The following is a 22,797-nucleotide window of genomic DNA, read 5'->3' on the forward strand; positions in this document are numbered from 1 at the left end:
AGTTCTGTGCAGTTTAATTGGATAAATTGGCATCCTTGGATAATAGAGGAGATTCTGTTTCAAACCTGAAAATCAAAGCTGCAGATGCTAAAAATCTGAAATAAAGATAGAAAATGCTGGAAACATTCGGTAAGTAAGGCAGCATCCATGGAGAGATAAATAGAGTTTATGCTTCTGGTCAGAGGCCCTCCATCAGAACAGTCTCCGTTCTTTTTCCATAGATGCTGCCTGATCCATTGAATGTTCCCAGCATCTACTGTTTCATATTTCAAACCACTCTTGTTTGCAGGCTTGGTGTCAGATTGTTGCACTTGGGAGGATATACGGCTGAGTACTGAACATGTTGCTATGACTGCTTAATTTCTGCTTTAAAGATAGATTAGAAAGGCTGGGGCCGCTTCCTCTGGAGTAAAGGATGTTGAGGGGAGATATTGAAAAATAAACATATTTAGATAGTTCCTTCTCTGCTCTTTCTTCAGCAGAGAAGTCAAAAAGCAGAGGCTGGTAGAAGGATTTGGAAGGGAGTGGAGAAAACTTTTGACCTGAGGAGTGATGGGGATTTGGAATTCACTGCCTGAAACAGAGGTAGAAGCAGAAGCTCTCATCACATTTTAAACAGTACTTGCACGATGTGTCATAGCTTAAAAGGATGTGATGTAGCACTGGGAAGTTTTACTGGACTGGATAGATCATTATTTTGACAGGTATGACCACAATGAGAGCAATGGCCTGTTCCAATGCTGTAAATCTTTTACAGTTTTTATGAAGAGATTTGGCTTTTGACATTTTGAAATTATGACCTTACCCATGCTTGATCAAAAAAGATAGATTTCTCTACGTAGTATCATAAGCTCTTGTATGTAGATCATCTGCTGAAGGTCAGTCTCCTGTCCTCAGGTCAAGATAATCCATGGATTTTGTTAATGTGCTGGTGGGAGAGATGGATTTTTCAGGACCTGCCAATCAAAATGCTGCACTGGTGGTAGCAGTATTATTCCCTCTGTATGCATGTGTCAGGTATATCAGGAGCAGCACCTAAGATGCACTTTGCACCCAGGGGTGTGAACAGTTAATGATTTCCATATGCAGATAAATTATATATTTGATCACTATTTGAAACAAAAACAAATGAGGGAAATACTGAGCTGGTAGCAGCATCTGTGGAGAGGGTAGCAGTGCTACCAAGCTGGATCTTGCTTGACCTGGCCTGTGCCTCACTTTCACACCCCAGTACCCCACTGCTCCACACCCCCCTCCACCACTGGCTGATCCCTGTAAATGAAATTGCTAATTGCAGACTGCCAAATATAATCGAACTCAAGGCCTCACCACTGGGGCTGTCCTGCAAAGTGGTGAAGTCAGCAAGCAATGACTCTGGCTCCTCCACCTCCCTGCCCACAATGGACTATTGACAGATCCAGCTGTCCATGGCATTTTCTAAATGTCTCTGATGATCAGGGGTATTTGAGAACAGTAAAAAAAATATATACTTTTAAAAGTGTATTAATAAGAAAAATGAAATCTGTTTATTTAAAAACACATGTAGTAAATGTAAATTATTTAAAAACATTAACCAAGGTAGAGGAGAAATAAAATCACTCGCCTTCACTTACCTTCAGTGACCCCATTCAAATAAAAGGAGCTGGGCTTGGCACAAATCTGAGGGGCCAGATATGAAGTGCATCCAGCCCCTCAATGCAGTCTGAACAAGAACTTCCAGTGGAGGAACAGGAGGTCAGATATCAGCTCTCTATGCTTGGGATGCATTTCTGAAGACTTGCTGAACAGCAGAGTGCAGATTTGAGACGGTTAACTATGGAACTACAGAGTAGCACAATGCAGCTCAGTACTCCAAGCTAATAACCTATAACTGCATATTTCTTCTGATGATAGATCATCAACTTAAAGCATTAGCTGTTTCTCTATCCACAGATGCTGCCTGACAAGCTGAGTGTTTCCAGCAAATTTTGTTTTATTTCATGTTATCATATGCGAGGCTCCACAGAACACAGTAATGCTTTCTTCAGAAAATGTTTTCATTCCCCTTCACACACTAATTTGATCCATTCACCTGAAGACACATGAAGAAGGTTAACATTCAGAGCTGTAAATTACAGTCAAGTGAAATTGGGACATTTTCTTGGCATGAATACCTGTCCCAACCCTTGCGTGCTTTTCAGAGGACCAAGGAATGTACAAGTATGATTACAGATAAAACAAGGGACTCTCTGAAGGGATAAAATATTTCCTGTTAGATGTCTTACTCATGTGGCTTCAATATGATCTTTAGTGGATTCAATGTTGGCTTTTTTTGTTTTGAAAAAGGGACGTGCTGCCTTTCCCTTTAAAACTGCCTCATGGAATCAGAGCTGCCAAGACAGAGGCAGAACTGGAAGCAATTGCATTCTTGGGTCTGGGTAAGTACACTTCAGATCTCTGGATTTTGCATGAAGTATGGGAATGTGAGTCCAGGTAGCCTTTGGTCTGCAGAAGGAAGTGACTAAAGATGTTTTCCCTCATATATTCAGACTTTGTCCCTTTTGAATGCAAAATCAAATCACCTTGATTATGTATGGTAATGCTTTGGCTATAGTAAGATATGGTTAATTTGTAACAACAGATTTTAGGTGTGTCACTGGAATTATTTTTATATTCATAATGAGACCTTTGAGGGAAAATCAGTATTGTCCCTGTTCCTTCGAGTTCATTTCTAATCCAGCAATAACATTTTGCATTTGTCCGTTATGGAGTTAATTTCTAATCCATAATAACACATGCTACTTGGAAACTAAAGCCCATCTGTTCTCAACTTTTCAGCATTCTTTTGTTTCAGAGTTCTGGAGTTCTCCTGTGTACAAGAGAGTAGCCAAGAGCCCTGCACCTCCTACTAGTCCTCTCGGCAGAGGCAGTACTTGCACAGAGGCGAAGCAACACGCTCTCTCAAATGAAGTACATTCCATACGAACACGAACGCCTTCGGAGCTGGAATGCAGCCAGACTAATGGTGCTTTGTGCTTTATAAATCCCCTTTTTCTAGAAGTGCACAGTAAGGATATTAACAGCAGCCTGAAAAGGCAGTGTTCAAAAACCAGGGAGACGGGCAGGCCCTATTCCCCTCCTCCTCGACCACCACCACCACGGCTGAGCACAAATATGAACCAGGCGAGCAGTCCGGGGACAAGCAGCAGCCAAGCAAGTGAAGACACTGGCTCGTTCAAGCTCCCGGACTCAAAAGTTACTCCGATTCCACCGCCTCGCAACAAGAAGCTAGCTACTAGTTCAGAAATGGAAAGAAACTCGACACCTCCACTGAGGGCTGCAGTGAAACCTTCTTTTGATTGCACAGCAGGAGAGGCAGTAACTGCTGGAAGCAAGGGCGAGGCTCAGACGTTGCTCAACGTGGCTTGTAGCAGTGACAGATCAGCTGCAAGTATCAGTGCTCAAATCCAGGAAATCAAAGACAGGCAGCGACTGAGTGACATGAGCATGTCAACCACGTCCACAGAATCGGATTCCAGCACTATGGACATTGAGCGCAATTGTCCGTACAATCATGAAGGCGACACGAACAGCAGCTTGGAGGATTCTGATGGTGAGAGCGATCAGGAGGTGCCCCCACCTTGCACCCCAAAGAAGAAAAGACATGGGTCCTTTGTCTTCCCAAAAATTGTAAAGACGCACATTCAAAAAGTGAGTGGCGTGTTTAGCTCCTTTATGACTCCGGAGAAGAGGATGGTGAAGAAAATTGCAGAAATGGCCCAAGACAAGCACACGTACTTCGGGTGCCTGATCCAGGACTACATCAGCTTCTTCAAGGAAAACAAAGACTGCCACGTCTCCAGCACAGACATGCTGCTCACTATTCGCCAGTTCATGACCCAGGTTAAAATCTACTTGACTCAGAGCTCAGAACTGAACCCGCCAATCGAGTCTCTCATTCCAGAAGATGAAATAGGTAAGCAGATTGTTGCTGTTATCCTTTCTAGGTGACTTTGTCTTGCTACCATGCATGAATGTGATGTGTAGAAATCCTACAGACTTTGTTGATTTCTGCAAGTTATTCTGCATGTAATAGGATTACTGTGCATCTTAGTGCAGCGAGAACAAAGTTCCTCTTTGCACAACTTGCAAATCATTTGCAATTTGCTCTTAAGGAAGGAAACTATTATTGTTAGATATTCGAATAAATAGCAGAAAGTACTACAGGTGCCTTTTGAAAGGGCAATTTATGGTGATTAAAAAGTATTGTGTCACCAAGTGTGCAGCACCATAGCCTTTGGAAAATCTTTATTTTTGGTTAGAAGGGGGCTTATTTGATGGCATATAAACCTGGTGTGAGAAATCACATTAAAATGAATCATTTCCTCACTGTTACAACACTGAAAACGCATCATCATATTTTCAGGTTATGCACAAAGTTTGTTAACCTTTGATTCTTGATGGTTGTGTCCAATAAAGGGTTTATTGTATTGGGTTCTTGATATTAGACCAATCTAATGCCTTTCTTGAAAGGCAGTGGTAAAAATAATTAAAGCAATGAGTCACTCTTTCTAAAAAGTCTGAGGTTATAGAGAAGTTTAGATATATATGTAATTCTTGATTATATGGCTATATTACAAGAACTATACTGTGATATTACTGAGCCTGCAAACAACAGCTTAATGTAAGGTTTTCCTTTTGAACTTGGAATATGTTTTTAGTTTGTGTTTAGGAAATGTATGAAAGAGTGCTTTGTATTGTTAATGAAGGATTAATAACTGATAGACAATCAATATCCATTGAAATCAATCAGCTGAGGGACAAGAGAAATAAATGGTTTTATCGGTTTTCACTTCTGCGGTTATTGCAAGACGAAAGTTAACCATGCTCTGTAAGTTAGCTAATTCTAGCAGGTTATTCTGCAATGAGTTAAGCGAATAGGAAATTATCTGGCCAGTAATGTCTTGTTCAGATGAATTGTCAAAAGACCAAGTTCAAATGGATGGAACGGTGAGGCAGACATTCGCTTGTAATGATAGGTAATAGGTTCATTTCTCATCGATTTAATCTTATCTAATCTGAAACAAAAACAAAAAAATGCTGGAAGTACTCAACAGGTCAGGCAGCATCTTTGCAGAGAAAAGCAGGGTTACTGTTTCAGGTCGATGGTCTTTCTTCAGAATCTTAAAAGGTTCATTGTATTGTATCTAATTTGATCTGTACTTGCAGCAAAATGACACAAGCCTTGCATAAAGGGATGATCCAAGGAAGAATTGTCTGTGGGATGTGTTTCTGTTACTTTATCTGTCTAATTTGTAGCAGCACTGCTGAAGTAGTGAATCTACTGGGGGGCAAAGGGGGCAGCTAAAAGTTAGAATATAAATATGTGTGTGAGGAGTAGGAAGAAAAGCTCCTGAAATGTTCAGTTATATTTATCTTAGTGCTCTGTGCTCTTGTAAATTAAGCAAAAGGAAGAACTAGTACTACGTTTATTGTGCTGCTTAAATCTTCCCCCTCGGAGGTTTGCTTTATATGCCTGTCGCTTGGATCTAAACTACCCTTGACAGCACTGTGTGTGACAACTTTACTAAACCACAGGGGTTTGGAGGAAGAATAGCTGACATAGCACATTGCCATATGGTGAACAGATTTAGTCATCTTTAAAACAGGAAATAAGCAGTCTGATCAAAATTATCCTTTATTATTTGTGCTTTTATATTGCAAAATGGTTCCATTTAAGATGACAATGTCACTTGTAAAGATTTTAGAAATTTAAAGGATGTGGAGGGTTTGTACTCTGAAGTGGGAATAGAAAATGCAGGAGTCACTGCATACCTCGTATTGAAAGGAAAATCTCCTCATCAGAACTGAGCTTAAACTAAACTGGTTCTGTTGCATGCAAATTATCAGCCTATCTGTGCTCCTTAACTTTTACTGTGGCTTTGGTATTAGAAATCAAATAATTTTGGGGAAAGTGAGGTTTCGACCTACTGTGTATTTTTAATCATTCTAGGCTTGGAGGGAAGACGAATAATCTTCAACAAAAGGTAGCCCGAGAAAGTAGAAATGAACACCAGGCACGAGATTTCAGTTTCTAAAAATAATCGGCACAATGCTATCCCCCGCCAAGGGATGATGTCACTCAGATTTGGCTGCTCTGGTGTTTTGCAGGGTCTGTGAAACTGACTTGCTTAACAATTTCAGTAACTGCCAGAGGCAGCAAAGTAAATATCACCAGTTAACCTTTCAACTGCTGCTCTACCTTGCTGCTCAGCTACTCCTGGGCCACCAGCTTGGAATTGTCTGCTTGAAACATTATGCTGCAGTGCAACTTTACTGTCTGTTGAATATTGGTCTTTCAGTAAACAGTGATCAGCTGCAACAGAGGCTTTCAATGAAACTTTTTACATCATCAGTTTTTAACTTTGGCTTATTATGTTAGAATAATAAAAATTGTGGTCCTGTGGTGCCAAGCTCTACCCTTATTGCTCTGCCTGTTTTGTTCAACCAGTTTGTTTCTTTACCAAGGGTGCGTGTGTGTGAGGACTTGCATATTCTCCATCCTGAGCATGTCAACATAGCAACAAAACACATTTGTCTTACACAGGAGCACCCATTGCATTGATATTGCTTACATGATAGATAGGGCTGATAACTCATCTGAAACTCTGCGGCCCATACTCTAGTTCATGCTATGTTCCATTCTTCTCATTTGCCTTGTACTCACGGGCATGCACTAATCCCAGTTCTCAAACGCTTAATATTTGTAATTTACTCTACAAGAACATAATAAGAGCAAGAGTAGCCCATTTAACCCTGGGAGCTTGCTCTGCCATTCAGCAAGATCGTGGCTGATCTTCTATCTCTGTACCATTTTCCTGCTCTGTATTCATATCCCTCGATTCCATTAATCTCCAGAAATCTACTAACCTCTGCTTTGAATGAATGCAATGACTGAGCCTCCACAGCCCACTGGGTTAGAGAATTCCAAAAAATCACCACCCCCTGAGTGGAGAACTTTCTCCTCATCTCAATCCTAAATGGCCCTATCCGTTATCATGAGACTGTGATGCTGGCTCTAGACTCCTTAGCCAGGGGAAACGTCATTCTGCATCTAACCTGTTAAACTCTGGAGGAATCAATGAGATCACCTCTCATCCTTCTAAACACTAAAGAGTATAGACCCAGTCTTCTTAATTTTGCCCCATACAGCAAACCCACCATCCCTGAAATCAATCTGGTGAATCTTCACTGCACTCCCTCTTTAACAAGCATATCCTTTTTAAGGAGACCTGATATTTGGTCCCTTTAGCCAAGTTACTGATTTAGATCACGACTATGGGGTCCCAGCACCAATCCTGTGTTACCTGACTAGTAACAGCCTGCCAACTTGAGAAAGATCCATTTATTCTGTTCAATAACTAATTGTCAATCCAAGTAAGTGCAGTCAGTGTTCTCTAACTTTCTTCATTCCTGTGTTCAAATTGCTCCACAGCCTTGCCATTCCTATCCCTGTCACATCCTCCAGCCTTGCAGCCCTCTGTGAACTCTGGCATTTTTTCCATCCCCCTCTTCCGTCACCTTTATGCTGGTGGCTGTATCTTCAGCTGTCCAGGGCTGAAATTCTGGAATTCTTTCCTATTGCTTCAAGAAGAAAATTGGTTAAGTTACTGTATTAACAGTAAATGATCTAGCCTATTGATGCAAAACGCGAGTTCAAATCCAACCTTGCAGCTCAGGAATTTAAATTCAAGCAGTTAAATAAATCTGAAAGTCATTGATCTGGAGTTGACTAGATTAGTTAGGTAAATGTGGAATTCAGAAAAAGCTATTGCCAATAACAACAATAATGAAACAACTGGATTGTTGTAAAACTAAAACCTGTCTGGTCCACTTCAAGAAAGGAAATCTGCTGTCCTTGCCTGGTGTGGCCCATATGTGATTTCAGACCCATCAATGTGGTTGACATTTAACTGCCTCCTCAGTTTGGGGTAATTCAGGATGGACAATAAATGCCAGCATTGCCAGTGATCCCCACATCCTGTTGGCAAATAAATTAGAACAAAAGTTCAGTCACCCTTCCTAATTATTCCTCCTTTAGATCAGTCTGCATCCTCCTATGAAGTTCCTTATCTTGCTTTGCTAGGTTGCAGCATGCTTTCAGTTAGTAGCAACACTTGTGTGTAGCTGGAAGAGTGTTGCCAGTATTGTAGTATGCTTCAAGAGCTGGCTGCAAAGATCACACTTTCTTTACTATATGCTTAGAAATGCAAGAAGTTGCAGCACCTCAACAGGGAATGTTCTGGTTTCAGTGCAATGTTATACAGGAAAACCCAACAACACTGTCCTGTGAGCCTCGCGTGGAATGGAGCAATTTCTAGACATCTAACTTTAAACTGGACAGAAAAAAGACCAAGCATCCTGTTGACCCTTTTTTTAGAATTGTTTCCTTCATTAGCACTAGTCAATTAACAGGGTAATTTACATATGCTATATATGCATAGCATCATGATATTAGCAGCAAGCATACTTTCAGGATTCTTATTAGTTCCTCCAAAGAAAATTTGCATGTATATGTACCTAACTTGACCTCAAGGCAGATGGGACCTCTCAGCAGCATTTCTCTCTCTCCCCTCTCACCATTATACAGAACCCACTCTCGCTTTCACTCTATCTCGCTCTTCTCCTTCCCCCCCCCCATCACCCCCCCACCCAGTTCAGAGGTGAGCATTACCCTTTGAACCCAGCCTGACACTAGCAATGAATTGATGTTCTATGTTGCATTGCTTCATGTCATAAGCCTGAAATGTTAATACCTTAATACCATTTCTCCAGCACACTTTCTTCTTGTCTTATTTTAAAACTCGTGATGAAATGCAATGTATTTTTATTCCTCATATAATATCATGAAAAAAGAATACTCTGCCCTTTCATGATGTGATTTAAATAATGCACACATTCCTTTCAATTTTGTCTAGCAATAACTTGTAATAAATATCAGTTAAGTTTTCTATGTCTAACAGGTTTTTAAACTGTGAGCAAATAGGTGTCATGTTTTAATGTGATTCATTTGTTGTGAAAGACGTGGCCAATTATTGTTAGGTGTGTATTGCAGACCTAAACTTAAAGAATTTTATTCTGAACCTTTCATTTCTTGAAATCTTTCCAGATATTGTTTTAGAAAAAGCAATGCATAAATGCATACTGAAGCCCCTGAAATCTTACATTTACACAACTTTGATACAATTTCATGCCGCTGATGGCTCCTGGAAGCAGCTGAAAGAAAATCTACTCTCCGTTAAGCAGAAGGTACCTCAGGAGCTCGGAGTAAATGCTGCCATCCCTGATACTGTTACCCTGGAGAAAATAAAGCAGAAGTTTTCAAATATGCGCAAGACGTATTCTCCTGAGAAGAAGGTATTCCTCCTACTGAGAGTCTGCAAAGTTATCTACACTGTTATGGAGAACAACTCAGGTACAATATTAGTTAACTCATATGTGGCTAGTTTAGTAAATGGATGATCTTAATGTCTCGGGCAAAGGTAAATTAAGGGCAAGTGATACAGAATTATTTTTTAAAAAGTTGTATCTGAATAATGTCATGGAAATGAGTGTGGATTGATAGGGATATGTATTATCGATTGTCAAAAGGTGCTTAATAAATTGTCAGTGGGAGACTTGAGTGGGATGTGGGAACACAAAAGTTGTATGAAGGAATAAGTAGGGTGTGCTAACTGAAGTGAACAGTAAGAATTTCAGGGAAATTATAATTTGAGAAAATTGATACCTCTCCAATTTGTGCTTTGGGAAGACAAGACTAGATACTTGCTGCTGCACTGCATCACTTTCCATTCAGCAGATCAACACAGTTTAATAGTTCAAGCACATGGCACTTTACACTTTTTCACAAGAAAGAATGAAGGAAATATAATAAACAACATGCTCGGTCCAGAAGTAGGGGCTACATGGCTATTGTGGGTGGGATGAGGGAATTGATTGTTAATGTATGACTTGCTCAGCTTCATTGAATATTTATCTACAAACTGTGGCTGTGTCTAAGCCTGCCCAAATCTACTTCTCTAAAAAAATATATTGCCTAAATGTAATTTAATCCCCACGTCTTTCCATATAGGGAATAAAAATCCAAATAAAAAACCAAAAAAATCTGCTTAGGAAAATGTACAATGGAAGTAAAGAGGTAATGCTGAACCTGGAAACTGGGCAGCTCATTGGTGCAGTGGTTTATGTGCTGCCTCACAGTTCCTGGGATCAGTGTTCAATCTTCTCCCTGGGTGTTGTCTGTCTGGAGTTTGCATGTTCTCCCCTTGACCCCGTGGTTTTCTGCTGGGCGCTCGGGTTTCCTCCCACATCCCAAAGACATGCTTGTGTATTAATTGGCGCTGTAGATACCACTTGGTGTCGGTAAGAGGCAAATGAATCAAAAGGGTTGATTGGTATGTGAATCAGCTGCAGGAAGAATGGGAAGTTGGACAGGGTGATTGGGACTGATGGGAATGGTCTTTTGGTGCTAGCTAGCTAGCAAGCATATTTATATACCAATAAAAACTGCAAACATAAGAAATACTCAGTGGGACAGGGTACACCTGTGTGTGTGGGGGGGGGGGTGGTGTGTGTGTGTGGGGGGGGGGGGTGTGTGTGTGAGAGAGAGAGAGAGAGAGAGAGAGAGAGAGAGAGAGAGATTTTAATGTTAAATGTCCTGACCTTTTGTCAGAACCAGAAAAAGTTAGGACACAGGCATGTTGCAGAGGATTGGTGGGTGGGGTGTGAGAGAACAATGGGAATGTCGGTGCTTCTCACAGAATCCCTAGAGACCACTAATTCCAGTGGGAACTGCAGGACAAGGCTTAGGATGTATGAGGAAAATTTTAAATTATTTTGCTTTAAAGTTTTTAACTATTATTGTGGTTTTAAGTGCTTTTGGTTGGCTTTGTTATTGTTTTAACAATTTCAAATTATTACAATTTTAAATGTTTTAGAAGCTTAATCAGTGATGGATCTTGGAGGCAGCTAGCCCCAGCTTTGTCAGCTGTCTGCCATATTTTGGAATGGAGCTTCCTCACTGCGATGCTCAAGGTTCATGCTTTGGGATGTGGAAGGCCAGCAATGTAGACCCACCGCATCTGGTCCATGATCTTTAATACTTCCTTATTGAATTCAGACCCTATTTTTGAGTGAGATGACCTGACTTCAAAGGCTGTTCATGTCATCAAAACGAATGCGCTCTTTCAGAAGCTAACACCAGTGACCATAAGATATAGGAGCAGAATTAGGCCACTTGGCCCGTTGAGTCTGCTCCGCCATTCGCTCATGACTGATCTATTATTCCCTCTCAATCCCATTCTCCTGCCTTCTCCCCATAACCAGTGGGTCTCTCAGATTTGACTATAGAATAATTTAATCAGAGCAGCTTCACTGATGTCAGAACAATTATTTACATATAACAGTCACATTCCAGTGTTGCCAACTGATTACATAACTGCTTAAAGACAGCATCATGCGGTTTGATTTTGTCTGAAGCACGGTGAACTTTCCCCAGTCTTTCACTGTTAAATCCATTTCAAGTTTGCTAGTCTGGTAAATGGGAATTATACCTGAAAGTGGGTGAGTTGGTAAATTCAGTATCCTACGTTGCAATCTACTCATGCTTACACTGTGTTGGCACTAAGGGAGGCCCTTCAGCCCATTTATCCCTGCACTGTTATTGCATCCCCTCTGGACCTATCAATTCTAATTCTTTCCCTGTAATCTTTAATGTTTTCTAACCATTTATCAACTTGGATTTTGTTTTGCATATTTAAAACTGGGAATTAAAAAAAACCAATCTAATCTCAGTAATGGTGACCAGGAAACTGCTAGATTGTTTTTCGAACTGGTGTAGTTCTGGACTGGAAATCTGCCTTTGCTCAGTCTGGCCTATGTTTGACTAGCCAATGTAGTTAATTCTGAGTTCCCCTTGGACATGGAGCGATTGGGAGTGAATACCAGGTGGTAGTATTGTTTAAGAAGTGCAACAGTATCCACATCCTGTGAATGAGAAAGTTTTCAAAATACAAAAATTATTAATTGGTAATTCACCTTTTTTTTAAATGTGTTGTGCTATCACAAGAAATTTGGGAAATATCTTCTAATCAATGTGTAATTGTATCCACAGGGAGATTATATGGGGCTGATGACTTCCTTCCCGTACTGACCTATATAATAGCCCAGTGTGACATGCCTGAGTTGGATATTGAAATTGAATACATGATGGAGCTCCTGGACCCATCACTGCTGCATGGTGAAGGTACATAACACAGCTATTATTCACGATGATTAGAATGCTGCCAGCCAAATAATTTACAATAGCTTTCACTCTTTCAGTGGTGTGGCAATACAAAGGATTATTTAGGTGACGTGAACTGGCGTTGCAATTCGTCATGAGTCACACAATTGTCTGGCAAAACCATGCTATGTCAAAGTCGAGGCACAGGTGCAATGAAAAACTTACTTGCAGAAGCATCACAGGAACATAGCATCAGATGTGCAACATTCACAAGAAAAACATAAATTAAACATAAATTATACATAATTTTTACAATAAAGAACACAACTAGAACAAAAAAAATGTCGATTGTAGTGCAAAGTAAGTCATGGTGTTGCTATACTGAGGAAGTGATTTAGGGTTGTGCAGGCTAGTTCAAGAACCGAATGGTTGAAGGGAAGTGGCTGTTCCTTCAACCATTCAAGAAAGCAAAGAAATAGTTTGCTACCTTGTGCTCGTGTTGTTAGAGCAAGCAATTCGGATTTCTCAAGCGGGAGAGGCGACCAGAGAAAGGTCAGCAGTTACATCTGCTTAACAAATGATTAAACGTGTCATTGTCTCTACTTTGAAATTGTGCACAGCTGTAGAGAAGTTAGGAAAGGAAGAGTAGAAGATGGAAATAAATAACAGAAGTAATGGAAAAGAATCACATTACTACACATTACTAAGGTGCTGGGGAATAGGTATAGAGGAGATGTCAGGGGTAAGTTTTTTACTCAGAGAGTGGTGAGTGCGTGGAATAGGCTGCCGGAAATGGTGGTGGAGGCTGATACGATAGGGTCTTTCAAGAGACTGTTAGATCAGTATATGGAGCTGAGTAAAATAGAGGGCTATGGGTAAGCCTAGTAATTTCTAGGGTAGGGACATGTTCGGCACAGCTTTGTGGGCCAAAGGGCCTGAATTGTGCTGTAATTGTTCTATGTTCTATGTACTCATTTGTAATTGGGTTGAATCAGAAATTCATTGCCTTGATCTAAAATTGAGATAAACCACTATTTAATCTGTTGTATTATTGATTCAAAAACTGAAGTTGAATGAGTTTGGATGCGTGCCTGCTGAATGGAATAAATTCTCAACAACTCCCTTGCTTTTGAGTGAATAAAGAAATGAATACAGGGGAGCTTATTGGAACGCACTCCTGGCACTTAGCTCGGGTTTAACTGAGAATTATTTTGCAAGAAAACAGTTTGTACATCCTGTTTACAAGACAGAATTTTATTGTTTGGGTACTGGGTGTTCTTCTTCCTGCTCCAGCTTGCATTTTGGCACAGTGTCTATGATGTCACATAAGCACATTTAAATAGGAAATGTTGTCTGCCTATAAAGAAAGTCATTGATTTTAGAACCATGTATTAATACATTCATTTAATTAACTTTGTGGCCATTCAATGCGATTGTTCCTGATTTGTGAAGTGAGTGAGTTTGTCTAATCTGCTGTTTCCATGCCTGTAGAAGCCCACACACCACCTGGGTATCTGAAGATTGTTCACCAGACCATAACCAATAGTCCAAACGTGTTCACTTTTTCAGAGAGTGGATCTGAATTAGAAGTAAATTGCTTATTTAAACATGTTGTGGCCCACTTTATATGGTTTCAAGAAATAATATACCATCTTAGCAAAACATCCATGTATAAAAAAAAGTACTGGCTTAGTTTGAGCCTGCCAAGTGATAGCTGACAATAAATTACACCAGCTAACCTGAAAAGTTATAGTACAAGCAATGCAGTTGCTTTGAGAAAAATCCATCTGATTATGTTTTTATCAGTGTTTTTAAAGATGACACTAAGACAGGCGGTGTTGTGGATAGTGTGGAGGGCTGTCGGAGCTTACAGAGGGATATTGATAGGATGCAGAGCTGGGCTGACAAGTGGCAGATGGAGTTCAATCCGGAGAAGTGTGAGGTGGTACACTTTGGAAGGACAAACTCCAGGGCAGAGTACAGGGTAAACGGCAAGGTACTTGGCAGTGTGGAGGAGCAGAGGGATCTGGGGGTTCATATTCACAGTTCGTTGAAAGTTGCCTCACAGGTGGAAAGAGCAGTTAAGAAGGCCAATGGGATGTTGGCTTTCATAAGTCGCGGGATTGAGTTTAAGAGCCGCGAGGTTATGATGCAGCTTTACAAAACTCTAGTTAGGCCACATTTAGAGTACTGTGTTCAGTTCTGGTCGCCTCATTATAGGAAGGATGTGGAGGCATTGGAGAGGGTGCAGAGGAGATTTACCAAGATGCTGCCTGGATTGGAGGGTATTGAATATGAGGAGAGGCTTAAGGTGCTAGGGCTTTATTCACTGGAAAGGAGGAGGATGAGAGGAGACATGATAGAGGTATATAAAATATTGAGAGGAATAGATAGAGTAGACAGTCAGCGCCTCCTTCCCAGGGCACCAATGCTCAAGACGAGAGGTCATGGCTTTAAGGTTATGGGTGGGAGGTTCAGGGGAGATGTCAGAGGGAGGTTTTTCACCCAAAGAGTGGTTGGTGCATGGAACGCACTGCCTGGGGTGGTGGTGGAGGCAGATACATTGAACAGGTTCAAGAGCTTGTTGGATAGGCATATGGAGGAACGTGAGATAGAGGGATATGCGGGAGGAAGGGGTTAGGTAGTGTGAGGGTGGTCTGATGGACGGCACGACACGGTGGGCTGAAGGGCCTGTTTTGTGCTGTATGGTTCTATGGTTCTATGTGAATTTCTTCTGGATGCTCTGGTTTCCTCCCACATCCCATAGGTATGCTCATAGTTTAATTGGCTACTGTAAGTTATCCTGAAGGCAAAAAGACTCAAGGGGAAATTGGTGGGCACATGAAGGAATAAGTGGCAGGGTACAAGGAAATAAGGAGTTGGGAAGGGGACTGATGAGAGTCATCATGAATACGATAGACTGAATAGTGGCCTCCTGTGTCGTAGTAAGTAAAAACATAAATTGTAACAGTGCAGGGTGCATTTCTTTTTGTGATAGTGGCTTACATTTAAAGATGTGTAATGTGATTAAGGTTGCTGATGATACAAAAGCTGTAGGGTGCAAGAAGATATCAAGGGACTCGTTAGATAAGCATGAAAATGACAATTGGAATTCAATCCAGAGAGATGTGAGGTAATTTGTTTGTCGAGAGCAAACAAGACAAGTGAATACACAACAAGTTAGAGGATACTTAGAGTGCAAGGCCCTGAGATTGGTTAGTGAGGTATTTAGGCACTGAATACAAAAACAGAGGAAGTCATGCTAGAACCACATGAAGCATTAGGTAAGCCGCAGCTACATTACTGTGTAGGGATCTGGTCACAACACTGGCAGAAGGATGTGATAATGCTACAGAGGATGCAGAGACAATTTGCAATAATTCTGCAGGGACGGAGATGTTGGTTATTAGGGAAGGTCAGGTAGGTTTTCTAGTGCACAGGAAACTAAGAAGAAATGTAATTGAGGTGTATAAAATAGAGGGGCCCAGCTGGGGTGAATAAGGAAGTCCTAGTTTCCTTGGCAGAGAACTACAGCATGTTAATTTTAGGTAACAGACAGGAGGATTACAGTGGAGTTGTCTAGATGGAAAAATAGATTTATTCAGAGTAATGGTGGTATGGAACTCACTGCCCACTAGGTGGTTTGCAGTGGGGAGGAGATGGAAGAAACCTTTACATAGTTCCTGGCTAAGTGTTTGATAGTGAAAACCCAAGGGCTGGGAAGTGGGACTATTTGCCGGTGTAAATACACAACAGATCAGAGGATACTTAGAGTGCAAGGCCCTGAGGTTGGTTGATGAGGTATCTGGGCACTGAATACAAAAACCGAGGAAGTCGTGTTAGAACCACACAGAGAATTGATGTTGGACCAGGTGACCTGCTTCTGTGCTGAAGATTGCAATGAGTATATAAAAGTGCTGTTATTAATTCAAGTCTTGGTCACAGCCAGCCTCAGTGATGCCTGACAGGTCCTTTGGAACTTTCACCAAGTCAGCCCCATAAAAGGAAAGATGCAAATTAACTTTCTGCCAAATCTTCCAGCTCTGACGAATGTGTCCACCCAGAACCAACTCTCTCACATATTTCTAGCTTTCTTTACTTTTAATTTTATCCATAGTACAAAACACATAATTCTTGATAGAGAACTTCTCTTTACAGTGTTTCATTCACTTCCTTTCAACCTCAGCTCCCTCAAAAAAAACCCACAAGCTGCACTACTGCTGAAAATGTTGACATTCACCACTCATCCGAACTAATGATGGATATCCACTTTCCTAATTCTCTCCATTGACTGCATTTTTCTCAAAATGAACTAACAAGACATGACTTTCATAATTTTAAGGAGTTAAAATGCTTGTGATCTCAGATAGTTTTAGCAGGAACCTGTCAGTTCAGAGTTAGTACACCATTAAGGCAAACACAACTTAGTGCGAGTGCTGTTCATATAATCCCTGTTGTTTTATTCCATCTAGGTGGCTACTACCTGACTAGTGCATACGGCGCCCTCTCACTAATAAAGAATTTCCAAGAGGAACAGGCAGCCAGGTTACTGAGCTCGCAGACCAGGAACACTCTGAACCAATGGCACAAAAGGAGGACCACTAGCAATAGAAGCATTCCCACTGTGGAGGACTTTCAGGTGTGGCCCTCAAAGAAAGGTTACAATAGCTGCTAAGTATTGTGTTCTAGCAGAGTATCTTGCACTATGCCTCAAAATAGAAGCTTCTGCATTGACATGTAATTAAACAATTAGAGATGAGTTGAAAGGTTGTGTAAGTCACTGTTATCAAGCCCTCAAATTACTGACACCCAACCCTTATCTTTTATAATTTTTGACAATTTGTATAACAGCACATGGTTGATGTCAAGCCACTTCCAGCACTTTAAACCCAGCCTTGATTGGGAAAGACTGGAACCAGCAGGCCTTTGGCACTGAAACAATTCAGGGATGCAATTGATAAGCTACTGTAATAGCATCACAACACCATAGATTGCATCTTGTATTAGTTCTCCCACTGGTGCCAGTTACAGAACTGTAAGCATGGATATAACTAAATCATGTAAGGCACCACTTTCATGATCCTGGAAGTCCCAGATGTTTTCATTTTCATTTCCCTGAAATCATGCCGTCCATCAAACATTTAGAGATTTTAATATTAGTAAAGGAATGGTTTCCATGCGGATGGGTCCCTTTGCAGCCACCTTGGTCTTTAATAATGATTGTATCCCAATGTAGTGGAACTTCATCTGTGGCGATCACAGTGTCATTCAAGCCCAATCCATTATTCATTTATATTCACTCTCTCACCCTTTATGGAGTTTTAGATGTGTTTCCTAAGCACAATGCTAAAATGATCTCCTTTCTCTCGATTTCCATAGAACTACCTACGTGTGGCCTTCAACAACATGGCAAGTGGCTGCACAGCCAAGACGTTACTGGTACAGCCATTTACTACGACAGAGGAGCTGTGTGCTCTTTGTGCAGCCAAATTCCAGGTCGAGGACACTCAGAACTATGGGCTTTTCCTCCTCATAAATGACACTTGGCAGCAGTTGGCTCTCGACACCTTCCCGCAGAAGATCAAAGCAGAGCTGCACAGTAGGCCTCAACCCCAGCTTTTCCATTTTGTCTACAAGCGCCTTCACAGTGACCTTCCCAACAATATCAATGTCGCTTCTGAGGAATATAACAGAACTTCGTGAACAAGGACTTTTGTTGTCGCCAGGCACCTTGAAGGCCATTTGGTTTTATTTGTGCTAACTTTTGTAGCATGCCAGGGGTGCATGCTCTTATAACCCAGTAGACCTTAACATGTGAAGCCTTGCCAATGTTCTTGGAACCATGTGCAATGCTTTGCAAGAGATGCAGCTGGTTATTGGGTTACTGCATCAGGTATTCACTCTGTGTGTGGCAAAGACCAGTCAGATGCAATGCATCAGTAAAACTGTCACTGTAGTTGGATGATTTGCATCCTGCTCTTAGACTTAAAAAGTGGGAATAAAATCAGTTTGGGCGCAGGCTGCATAAATGGTTTTATGTCTATAGGAAGACTGTTTCTGTGGATCCCAGAGACATTAATTTGATAGCAGTTGCTGGTTAACTGAGAGGTCTCTTATTATTATATTTTTAAGCCAGAATTTATTATTCTTATAAACATCTGGGCATATAATGGTAACAATTAATTTGGGGATTTTTTTATTATTCACTATATATATTGTTTTTTTAATCTTGACAATAATGTTTGCGCTGATGAATGAAATTGTTCTTTACATCATTCACCTTACAGCTGGTGTACAATAATGTAGTAGTGCGTCAGAACTTTCTGTCTTGCAACATCATCTGGGTTTCAATTGGGCTCCAGCATCAAAATGGATTATGACATCATGCTGTAAAATATTCGGTGGCCTTTGTGCAGGGAAGGGACTGTTGTTCCAGGCACACTGATCAGTGTCCAGTTCCACATTGGTGCAGAATTGATTTACAAGAACAGTATCTGGGATGCGGGACTGTAGTTATGTGGAGAGACAATAGAAGCTTGGGTTGTTTTCCTTGGAATAGAGATGTTTAAGGGGAGATGTGATGGAGGTGTTCGGAATGAAGAAGAGTATTAATAGAGTGAATAAGGAGAATGTTTTCCAGTGGATAGAATCAGTAATCAGCAGGCATTGATCTTAAAAATTGGCAAAAGAATTAGAGGTGACATTATTTGCTGCATGTTGCAGTGAATTGCACTGCGATTAAAGCATGGTTTAAATAGATTATAATACCTTTCAAGGGATTTGGATACAGAGTTGAAAGGGGATCAATTTGTATGGGTGTGGGATGAGAATGGCATTGACTGACTCACTCTTTCAAAGAGCTGGCAGATGACTAAAGGGCCATATCATCCTATGAATCTGTGGAGAGAACACAAGGTAAAGGGAATAGCAGGAGGCTGGGTGCTGAAGCACACTGATAGGCTAGAACTACACCCTGTATCCAAGCCAAGTGTTTATGACACTAGATGCCCAAAATGAAGCATGTTGCTTTTCCTATAATTATTAATCACTCATCTTGATGAGAACAGAATATGTGTTATTGGTACAGCCCCTTGGAGCTTTAGTATTATAAAGTTGGGCATTGGAAAGTGTGTATGAGAGAGAGAGGGGGGAAAAATGATCAGCATAAGAGAAGAACAAAGTGATTTGGTTTCTCAGAGGGTCATGGTGGGCCTGGCAGTAAAGAAGATGGACCTGGCCACATAATAGGTTTAGCTCCCAACTTTACCTGTCACTTGAATCCACCTGCTGTAGTCCTTTCCTGCTGGGCTGCCAGATGATATTCAGGGTAGAAAGGAAAACCTGATACTGTATCTAAAGTCAGTTGTTTACATTACTGTATCTTTACTGCAACCAATTACCACTTCAACATTCCATGCTGGCATTCTCAAGTGTGCTGTCCTATACAGTAACATTTCAATGGCTACCATATTTTCTAATATCTTTACAACCTGCATTGAGGGCCCCACTACTGATGACGTTTTGTGTTGTGCTGTGAAATTAGGTGAATTTTAAAGTACTCTGCCTTGGAGCGGTGCTCTTTCTTGTCAGCAGCTCGAGTTAGAATCTAGCCCAGAGCAAAATGTTCAAACACTCCTTTGTGCACTTAAACTGGACAGTTTTAAGGCAGTGGCTACTAAAGTTGATGGACTTGAGTTCGAGGAGCATAAGGATGGGTGGTGGGAAATAGAAAGCTTCACGTTGATGCTACAAGGCCATTTGGAAGGCCTGCTTGGAACATCAGAAAAGCTTTCCTGATTTCCCTCTTCCCGGTCAGTAAACAGGAGTACCCAAGGTACTCTAAACCCATCCAATCCATGAAGGGTCACATTTCCTGCTGTGTCCCACAGCATGTGGTTGACCTCATGCTGGTGATACAGACAGGAAAATCAGGAGCAGAGCCTGGACTCTTGAACCTCACAGTTGAGGACATTCTGGATGCCAGCGGAGAAGAAAGAGATGTATACATAAAACAATGGCCTACCTATGGATCCTGTGATTCATTTTCTGATTTGCCTCTGCACGTAGGCACCCCATATGCATAATTTCTGGTAAGAGGTGTGCCCTCTGCTACCTCATTAGTGTGGTCAGTCTGGTGTGCATTTTCTGTGCCCTCTGGCCAGGCTTGCTCCTGCAGGGAACCTTGGAGCAACAATAAAGGATCATAGACACAGGAGACCAGATGCTGGGATCTAGAGCAAAAAAAACAAGCTGCTGGATGAAGTCAGTGGGGCAGGCAGCATCTGTGGACCTGCACCGATGCAGTGTCTCAATTCGAAACGTCGGCTATCCCTTTGCCTCCGCAGATGCTCACCTGACCCGCTAAGTTCCTCCAGTAGTTTGTTTTTTTTTGAAAAGGATCATCAACCTGGGCCTCCAACCTTTTTTTCCTTCTTGGCTCGTAGAATGGACAGTCCCCAGAAAACGGGGATTTATGCAGTACCAAAGCTGAATGTGCTCAGTGGTAACACTAAAAGTGGGACAAAATGTTCCACTTCCTTGCACCAAAACCTTCCTGATGACCATAAAAAATATAAGTCTCCAGTCTGTTGCCCCTCCAAACTTTCCCAATTGATTGTGGAATAAAATTATTGATTGTGCGTAGAAATCCAAAGGAAAGGCTTGATGCTGAAGGACATGGAGGCAAATTAAGGCTCGGAAAAAATCAAATATTTTAAGAAAAATAACTCACGGATCTGCTCCATAAACAGTTTACATTTGCACAGAGTGACCCAGCTCTATGTAACAAAAGGACAGCATCAACACAGCCAGGATCTGATATTTCTGGTCTTCTACAAAGATGATTTGTCGTGCAGGCAAAGATATTTCTAAATTGGAAGAGCTTTCATTCCACATGATTCTCTACTTGCAATATTGAATAACAAAATTATCAGCAATGGGGCCTGAGAGGCATTTTGTTTAATTTGCACATCACAATCCCACTCTTGAGCTGCTTGCTGCAGTTCCTCTGGCCATTTGCCAATTATTGCACAAGTACCCTGCAATCTTACAAGCTTAACATTAACTGCCGTACAAAAATATAACATCATTTTTAGCTGCAAAAAAAGTTTCAAAAGATTACACTTCTGATTCTGCTGACGAGATTTGTGATTCTCTGTTCAGCTATGTAGGCCAGTAAGATTTATATGGAGGAAACTATTCTGTGCATGAGCCTCCTTGACATTTTCAGCAGTTGCAATAGTGATAAATCACAAGGGAACCACAGGCATTGGGAGTTGCTGCTCTGCTGTGGGTTATATTCATTATCTGATTTCCGGAATACTTTGTGATTTGACTCCCGTGAATTGGCATTATATCCTTCCGGACAAGCCTATAGTCCAAGATTTTTTAGATTTCCATTAGTTTCATTTAAGTTTTATCATCTTGCATTTCCAAGATATGAACTATATCCTGGTTTTATGACCTTTTACTTGTCTGGTGCATTTCTAGAAAAGTTAGGCATTTTATGCAATGGCAGCTCATTCACTGGTTAACGCAAATCTTTGTTTCAGTGATGCAATTGAGTCTTGTTCTGTGCATCAGCTGGTTTAGGAAGCAAAATTGACAATTGCCAGTTCAGTACAGGTTATACCATTGTGTACTACGGGAACAAATTGTTAACCTAAAATTGGCTTGCATTGAGATTACATTTAGGTAGGTGGTCTCTTTTTTAATGAATCAGCATTTGTGATTTGTATTTGTAGTTTAGAACAGCACTAAGAATTTGTATACCATCGTGGCAATAATATTTGTCTACATCAATCCAAAACCCTTTTATACTGTAGTCACATACTGTGCATACTCCGTACAACCGAAACATTGGATTTTGCACGCAATAAAAATTGAATGTTTTAGTTATGTTGTGTGTGTGTGTTTCAGTTCAAACATATCTGAAGTTATCATTGTTTCATTAACACAGTGAAACATGGAACAGTTTTAATTACATATCTTGTCCAGCACTTTGTTGGCATTCCAGCAGATAGCAATTAACCAAGTATCCAAGGGTTGGCTTAAGCTGTGGTTGTCTCAAAACAACCTGTCCATTTGTGACCTGCCATTTCCAGGGCCAGTGTACCATAGTTGTATTGAGTGGAAACAGGCCCTATGGCCCACCAAGTCCACACTAACATCAAGCACCCACTTACCCTAAACTTACGCTGTTCCTATTTAATTCTTCACACATTCCCATCAACTCCCCACAGATACTAACACACTACCGGCAATTTACAGTGGCCAATTAACCTACCAATCCACATGTGCTTGAGATTTGGGAGGAAACTGGAGCACCTGGAGGAAACCCTCACAGTCACAGGAAGTGCGTGCAAATTCCACATGCCCGGCACTAGAGGTTAGGATCAAACTCTGCTCACTGGAAGTGTGAGGCAGCAGCTCTACCAGCTGTACCACTGTGCTGCTCATGAAACTACATGAGACTGACCTGGATAAATAGACGCTGCATCCTACTGCTATCGATTAAGGACGGGTTCGAACCCATG

General features: G+C 41.1%; 1 protein-coding gene across 10 annotated transcripts in view; it reads left to right on the forward strand.

Annotated features, from left to right (window-relative positions):
* The window catches only part of LOC127568295 (ras and Rab interactor 2-like), a 123,738-nt gene extending 101,607 nt beyond the window's left edge, over positions 1–22,131 (forward strand). For 8 of the 10 annotated variants that reach the window (XM_052011871.1, XM_052011872.1, XM_052011877.1 and 5 more), the window contains 6 exons: positions 2,326–2,417; positions 2,834–3,955; positions 9,149–9,454; positions 12,152–12,283; positions 16,735–16,901; positions 17,642–22,131. In XM_052011871.1, coding sequence (XP_051867831.1) covers positions 2,326–2,417; positions 2,834–3,955; positions 9,149–9,454; positions 12,152–12,283; positions 16,735–16,901; positions 17,642–17,965 — 2,143 coding nt within the window. In that variant the 3' untranslated portion in view covers positions 17,966–22,131. Of the gene's footprint in view, positions 1–2,325; positions 2,418–2,817; positions 3,956–9,148; positions 9,455–12,151; positions 12,284–16,734; positions 16,902–17,641 lie in introns of all 10 variants that reach the window. The other 2 variants (XM_052011879.1, XM_052011881.1) reach the window with 2 other exon arrangements.
* The last annotated feature ends 666 nt before the right edge of the window (positions 22,132–22,797 follow it).

The sequence above is a fragment of the Pristis pectinata genome, chromosome 3, assembly GCF_009764475.1.
Source record: "Pristis pectinata isolate sPriPec2 chromosome 3, sPriPec2.1.pri, whole genome shotgun sequence".
Lineage (NCBI taxonomy): Eukaryota > Metazoa > Chordata > Chondrichthyes > Rhinopristiformes > Pristidae > Pristis > Pristis pectinata.